Genomic DNA, 7,436 nt, shown 5'->3' on the forward strand with positions numbered 1-7,436 from the left:
TGTGTGTGTGTGTGTGTGTGTGTGTGTGTGTGTTATTGTAGCTGCGGCTGAGGCCAGCAGATCTGTAAACCAGGCCTCCTCCTCCTCCTCCTCCTCCTCCTCCTCCTCCTCCGTCGTGCTGCTGCTGCTGCCAAACATGCTTCTACTATCACCAGCTACTCTTGAAAACAGGTACACATCAGGCAGACGCTGACCTTCCAGTCAAAGTCAAAAAAACCAGCCCGACCAACAATCTCTTTTCCCTCCTCAGTTGTGTTGTTTCTTAGCTGCACACGATTTCTTCTCATAAAGCGTATCGATCTCATATAAAAGGCCTTTTTCATATCAGAAATGTTAATGTGTCACAGTCACACTTTCATGGCTTCCTTATATTATATCTCTTAGCGTAGGATGAGATATATATATATATATATATATATATATATATATATATATATATATATATATATATATATATATATATATATATATATATATATATATATATATATATATGACAACATACAGCATGTCACAAAATAAATGGGTTTATTTTGCTGTTTATACAGAGAAGGTCTGCTGTGTATCAATATTGGATTTTCTGGAGTATTTGTGGACCAGTGCGATTTGTCAGCTGTTTGATTTTTACTGGATTACTTCTTCTTCTTCTTCTGCAGAGATTCAGACGGTTTCTAAATAGATTATTCTTAAAATGTTGAAATCGAAGAATCCTGCACACTGTCCATCACTTGATGTTTCAGTTCTCAGCCAAACTCTGTACAAACAGTGTATGAATAGTAGGGATGTGCAGAGAGCTCAGTATTTGTATTTGTATCTGTATTTGTTGAGGCAGCAAAATTATTTGTATTTGTATTTGAATAAAAGTGGAAAGAGGCTTATGACGACCTTATGAAGGAGATCCCCACACTGGGTCTCCACCTGGAGTCTCCCAGATCAAAGATGACTGCGCTGACTACTGAGCTAAAACTTTACTAAGACAGACCTCTAACTAACATATGTTTTTAAAATATTTGTATGAAACAAATATTCGTATTGCTTTGCTGAATAGTCGATAGTTAGCTGCAGCTCTAAAGTAAACTCGTCTACTGTGACAGATTTTGACATTTGTTTATACCGAAGTATTTCCCCTCTTACCCTTTGTCTTGTATTTAATTTGCATTTCTTTATGCTTATTTTATCCATGAGGAGTTTCTCAACAGATGTTCCTGAAACTGTATATCACAACATAAAGAGCGAGACAGTCCAAAATAAAAATATCAAAAACCATCTCATGCACGCGGTTAACACTAAAAGCACATATACTGTGTATATATATATTCATATAAAGATGGACTGTAGGAAACAAGACACCTGGGACGGGGTGAAGAGAATGATTTTTTCAAGTGAAGCCCCCATTAACAGAACTAATACTGGTTTAAAGATGGTAGTATACAAGCAATAAACCAAATATGATCCATAAATACACACACAAACAGTACATGAACAATAGTACTGGTGCCACTGGTGAAAAGAGTCATTCTGGAGTCCTGAGATCTGGAAATAGGAGGTGAAATAAAAGAAAAATCTGAACACACACATATTTCTGAAACAACACAGTCATTCCACCGAGACCACAGGAAACCCACTATCTCCACCAACACACACTTCCTGCCAACTTCCTGCTTCCTGTGCAGGAGGGGGAGGAAAAAAAAAAGGAGGGAGTTGACCGCTGAGCATGTTAGCAAGTCTGCTAACATGCTTGCATTCACTTGCCATGGGAAAGAAGGTGGCTACGAGGCTTCCTGCTAGTAAAATACCTTTCACCTCACATTCAGGTTGGTTTACGGTTCAGTATATCACGACTGGAGTGAAAACAAATCAACCCGAGTGCACAGGAAACATGTAGCATTGTTGTATGAAGACTTCTATCATCCTACTGTTGCTTTCTCCATATGGAGCGAAGGCTGATAAAGGAAACTGCAGCGCTGCTGAGCAGTTTTTTTTTTTTAATTAAGCAGCAGGGAAACAGTTGACCAGATGCGTGGCCACTCTCGCCATAATCCTGCATGTTACCCTTTAACCTCCCTGTGAGTGTTACACTCCTGTTTCTCTGTATTCCCACTTCCACCCGTCGCAGTAAGGACGTCGACACACCGTCGTCCTTTATAGCGACGCGACCACAATCTGCAGGTGTTGTCCATTAAACTGAGGGCAAAGGTGAACGCGCCCGTTCATGCAGGTTATACAAGCTTTCACACTACACCCTCACATGTGACTCATATCACACCGTCATGCGGTTACGAGCGTGTGTGTGGCTTTCACTGTTATTGCTACATCATCTGAACATTTCACAGAGTCATATTAAAAATATTTAAGACCAGGTTAAAGCTAGACGGACAGAAAAATCAGACCAATGTAGCAAAACCAGTTAAAACCAGTCTGTGTCTTGACCAATCGTCTGCCGGGTGTGGGTGTTGATTGACAGCTGTGATTGACAGTTGGCTCATCTGCTGCTCTCCTCGGCTCCGGGGGGCTCACGCTGAGTCGGACTGTCGTCGCAATATATCACACAAGTTTAATGTGACCTGATTACCGTACCTGTCCTGTTAGCACAGTTTAGCTAAAGTCAACCATAAGATGAGACTCATAAGACACCTCGCTGCCTCCATCTTTATATACAAATGACTAAAGCTGTGAGTCTAAATGAGCAACACAAGGAAGCTCAGTTTATCTCAGCAGATTTGATAAAGAGAACATATCTGTCATCCTGTACTAACCCTGTTCTGTTCTCTAAGAGGCGACTAGATGCACCTGAGTCAGACTGACTGTTGTCAACTACAAGTGAAAGTATGTAACATGATATTATATAGGTTTTAAATCAGCTCTGAACTAAAGAACTAGGAATAAAAAGTCTATTTAAAGGCATTAAAAGTCTTTTTAATGCTCCTGCAGACACATTATAGGATCCTGAACATCAGTAACCTACAGGCTGACATGTAATGGAGCCACAGTGTGAAAGCATTACCTTCTCAGGCTATTTATCATCAAGTTTAAACAAATAAACTGCAGCTGATAACATTCAGCGGCCAGTACGGAGCGGAGTTGATCTACTGGTGCAGGAGGTTTCGTTCTGACGGAGCCTTTCTTTAGGTTTTCAGAAAGCTTTAAAACTATCTTAACTACACAAGAAAAAGGAAAAGTCCAACAGATTTACATGATTCAGCTTCACTCACACTTATATTCAAGATGTCACCTCGTCATCTAACTAAAAACGTCAAACTGCCCCTGCCAAGGAAAATGTCAACATTATAAATAGCTCAGTCTGATTCACTACAATGTTACTCATGTAATTGACAGCTTTAATGGTCCTACCTGCTAATTACAAGGCTTTCACAGTCACTTCCTTAACGTCTAATCGTGTTTGCTGGATACAAACCGCCTGAGAGCACGACGACTGAACGCTGAAAGTACATCTGTAAGGTGATATACTGTCTATCATTTATCTCACACTGTATGGAGCAAGGTCTGCTCGTCCTGTACAATGTGTGTCAGTATGTACTCAGAGTCCAGAATTCACTTTTTGACTCTCCTACCAAGGGTAGATTAAAAAAAATCCACAGAATACCTGAATAATAAATCACCTTTTTGTGTTACATGTACTGAATCCTTGTAAATGTTGCAGCTAGCAGCAGAGCGGCTGCAGGTGACGGTTTAGAGCTGCGATGGCGCTCCTACAGTTTCACCACAGAGTTAAGATGTATCTCACAACATGTAAAGCATGTCTATACTGTATACAGACAACATGAGCAATTTCCTCTTGAGCCATCATGCCAGATATTTTATTACATGACTGTTTCGGTGCGGTGGATAACTCAACAAACAGTAAATCTGTCTGCATTTGGAGCTCGGCGGGTGTTAATTTCAGCCCCTGTGTGTACCGTTAATGTTTTAAATATGTGCTTTAAACATGTTGCATCGGTTTGTTTAGCTTCACACTGCTGGTGTACCAGAGTTTAGAACTCACATGTTGGGATTTGGTATCAAAAACCAGTTTGTAAATTCTTTGAAAAGACTTGCTTCTCCGTTCTGTGCATCTGTTCCTGAAACTTCACTTTGGATATAAGCTGTTCTTCTGTCTACATCATCTTGACAGCAGCTTTTCCCCCCTTATGCGCAGCTTTCCGAGCAACTGCTGGATATCAGTTGTCACTGTATACTGGTCTCATCTGGAGGAATGAATGAACCCTGAGGCTGAACGCACAAGTGTTAAAAACACTGAAGGCAACTAGGACGATCCATCGCCAGTCTCTCTCTGTGACCCACATACACGGAAACCCCGGCATTATTACACGTTACTGAACCTCTGTCTGATAGTCTTTCCAATAATAATTATTAAAATGTTCAGCTATAATTGGACAGCGTGAACCAAGACGAGTTCAATACAAAAATGAAAGCAAAGTAAACTTTCCCACGTTATTTCTATCCAAATAAAACAAGCTCTGGGTGCGATTGCGTCTGAATTCCAGTGCATCTATTGTGCTGCACCTTTCAAGCTCAAGTGTTTGTTGAATTTTGTAAAAAAAAACGGGGGCCCCACATCTCTGCCCACTGTGAGTACCTGTTAATGTCGTAACGCCCCCCCCCCACACACACACACCGTAAGTCCTGCAGCAGGAACTTCTTCAGTTTGGGGTTGCAAGATTAAAAAGTTTGAGAACCTTTGCTCCAGACTAATCAGCCATCCACGGCTAATCTAATCACACGAATGATCTCACCGTTCTCAGCGGTGGTGGTTTTGGTCTTGAAAATTCAGAAACCAAACATTTCCATCGATCAGATCTGCTGCTTTTTGTGCCAAATCATTAATTAAAACAAACAAAAATCATACTGTAAAGTTTAATTTCAAACGCTAGAATATTTATTTCATGCGAGGCTCCTCTCAGGAGCAGTCTAGACAACGTGAAGGGCACTTGTGCAGCAGCTCGGGGGGGCTCCTACCAGCTGACATATGGGGAGGGTGCGGCGTGGCAGCGAGGAAGGAAGGAAGGCCACGCATCTGCTTACATTTAATCACGCTCTGGACGAAGGTCTGAGCAGTCTTCAGCGGCTACGTCGAAGCCGTACACTCCTTGTCCGGTGAGAGAATTACAGCCTACAGAACTTATGGAATGGGTTAATCATTCCTCACAGAACGGAGAGGGTGTGTGTGTGTGTGTGTGTGTGTGTGTGTGTGTGTGTGTGTGTGTGTGTGTGTGCAGTACACAACAGTGGCCAACAACGGCTGGCCAGCTTCAATCCTGGTAAATTAATCGGCTCAAGGAGGAGAAGAGGGAACCCTGTGGCCCCCCTACAACCTTATCCGAGGAGAGGTGGGAGGGTAGGGGGGTGGGTGGGGGGGGGGAGCGGGGGTGGGCTGCCCGCCTAAACACACCGCAGCTGACACAATCACACTCATAGCTATAAATCAAAACTACTTAACCGTGAGATGCGCAGCTAAGGAGTTAAGGTTTGATGGATATTGACTTAACTTGTTAGGGAGTCTAGAAACATCACTGAGCTCTGGCTGTTCTCTAGTTTCTTATCCTGTTAGTAAACAACCACAACCTAAAAGTCCAGACGGGGGCGATTTAATTACAGCACTGCTGCTCAATATGTTCTAAGGTCAAATTATTGCTGGTCAAACAAGCAAGCCAGTCAGTGTAAGGACAATGCAGGACGGTCAGACATGGTCAGTGCTGTGTGTATATATATTGCATTGACAGGAGATATAAATATATATATATATATTGTGTGTTATGGCCTGTAGAGTCCAGCAGCATCCGTGACTCTACCTGTTATAAGCATTTACACTCAGCTAGTTGCTAATACTTTAAGCTTTTGTCTATTTGCCCTGCGTATCAAACAACCTCGCCGTGATACTGGGTTTGTCAGCCATTGCAGGCGCTGCTGCAAGCTCCACACGACCAACACACACACACACACACACACATACACACACACACATACACAAACACACACACACACCGGCATAGCTGGAGATATTACACACTATTTCTCATTTAAATAGCATATCATAATCATATATACGGCTACGCCAGTTTGTCTGTTTCTTCTATTTAACACAATGGCAGGTTTGCTCTACAGGTAATGTGGTCGCTAACTAGCTAGCCAGACCCGATCCGTGCCGTTCCGTGCTGTACTGGGAAGAGACAACAACACGCCAAACCCCATTCAAAATACTGGCCGTTCAGTGACGCGCTGCTTATCGCATATATACAGATTTCCGAGGTTATACACGAAGATGTTTCATGAAATCACAGCTATTTATATTTAACTCGGCGTATTTATTATTCGCACAGCAACGACTGCTTTAATAAACTGTCAACTTTGAGAAATATTCATCTCATTCCCAGATACACAGTTGTGGGCGGTAGCTAGCAGCTAGCTACGTTGATGGAAATGTGTCTAAAAAGAGGAGATTTTTACTCAAACACGGTGCTGATCTGTGGAAAAATAATTAATTTGACCGGTTACTCGCCATGAAAGCCCGAAATTTACTATAATATTAAAGGCCTCCTGTGGTATAATGTGTGTATATTACGACATAGTAAATAGCCATTTTTTTCAACGGGGTTTGGCATTCATTATCTCCAGGCACGTACGGGGGGACTTTTACCACCGAGTAAACCGACTAAACCACGCTGCCCGCAGCAGCACCGCTCGGCTCTCAGCGTTTTCAAGCCGAGTGTCAGCCAGCGGGAGCCCGCAGAGGGCCTGCGGGTCCGCGGCCTCTCCTGCCACTCCGGGCCGGTCGCCTACCTCTGTGGGCCGGCTGATTTCGAACAGGTCGAGCCGGTTGGCGTTCCAGTGGTTGATGATGTCGGCCAGTTTCCTCCTCTCCTCCTCCCTGCTCCCCGACATGGTGGACAGTGTCTCTGGCCCTCTGCGTCCGGCGGTTACTGTTGAATAAAACTTCCCGGTAACGTTAGTCCACAGCAAGGAGAAACCCCGGGGTTCAGGTCTGCCGTTATTATCACCGGTACTTTGTGTGTGTCTGTCTCTCTCTCTCTCTCTCTGCTCACCGACCGACCTGCTGTCTGATCTGTTTCTGACTCGCGTGCCCGCCCGGTGCGCCGTGCCTCTGCGCGCTCCCGATGCATGACCAGTGCACGTGCACCACCGTTAACCGTTTCAGGTCCAATAAACGTGATTAATGACGCTGCTTTACTGGATGCAATCAATTACAATCAGTTAAAATAAGTACTTAAAGATCCCCTCCAGACATGTTGTATGATGTATGTAAAATACTCTACTTTTAATAATGATTTGTGTCAAATTTGTTTTTTCCATAGTATAGTTAAAATCCTTAAAATTACATCTTCTCCTTCCAGAATCTATAAATATGCTTGTATGTTTCATTTCAGAAGTTTCCCTGTTGTGACACAAGATGTCTCCTA

At 43.0% G+C, this 7,436-nt stretch overlaps 1 protein-coding gene across 17 annotated transcripts in view; it reads right to left on the reverse strand.

Annotated features, from left to right (window-relative positions):
- afdna (afadin, adherens junction formation factor a) overlaps positions 1 to 7,107 on the reverse strand; it is a 108,271-nt gene extending 101,164 nt beyond the window's left edge. For 15 of the 17 annotated variants that reach the window (XM_044376321.1, XM_044376324.1, XM_044376320.1 and 12 more), the window contains exon 1: positions 6,799 to 7,107. In XM_044376321.1, coding sequence (XP_044232256.1) covers positions 6,799 to 6,900 — 102 coding nt within the window. In that variant the 5' untranslated portion in view covers positions 6,901 to 7,107. The remainder of the gene's footprint in view (positions 1 to 6,798) is intronic. The other 2 variants (XM_044376322.1, XM_044376318.1) reach the window with 1 other exon arrangement.
- Positions 7,108 to 7,436: the final 329 nt, after the last annotated feature.

This window comes from Thunnus albacares, chromosome 16 (assembly GCF_914725855.1).
Source record: "Thunnus albacares chromosome 16, fThuAlb1.1, whole genome shotgun sequence".
Taxonomy (NCBI): domain Eukaryota; kingdom Metazoa; phylum Chordata; class Actinopteri; order Scombriformes; family Scombridae; genus Thunnus; species Thunnus albacares.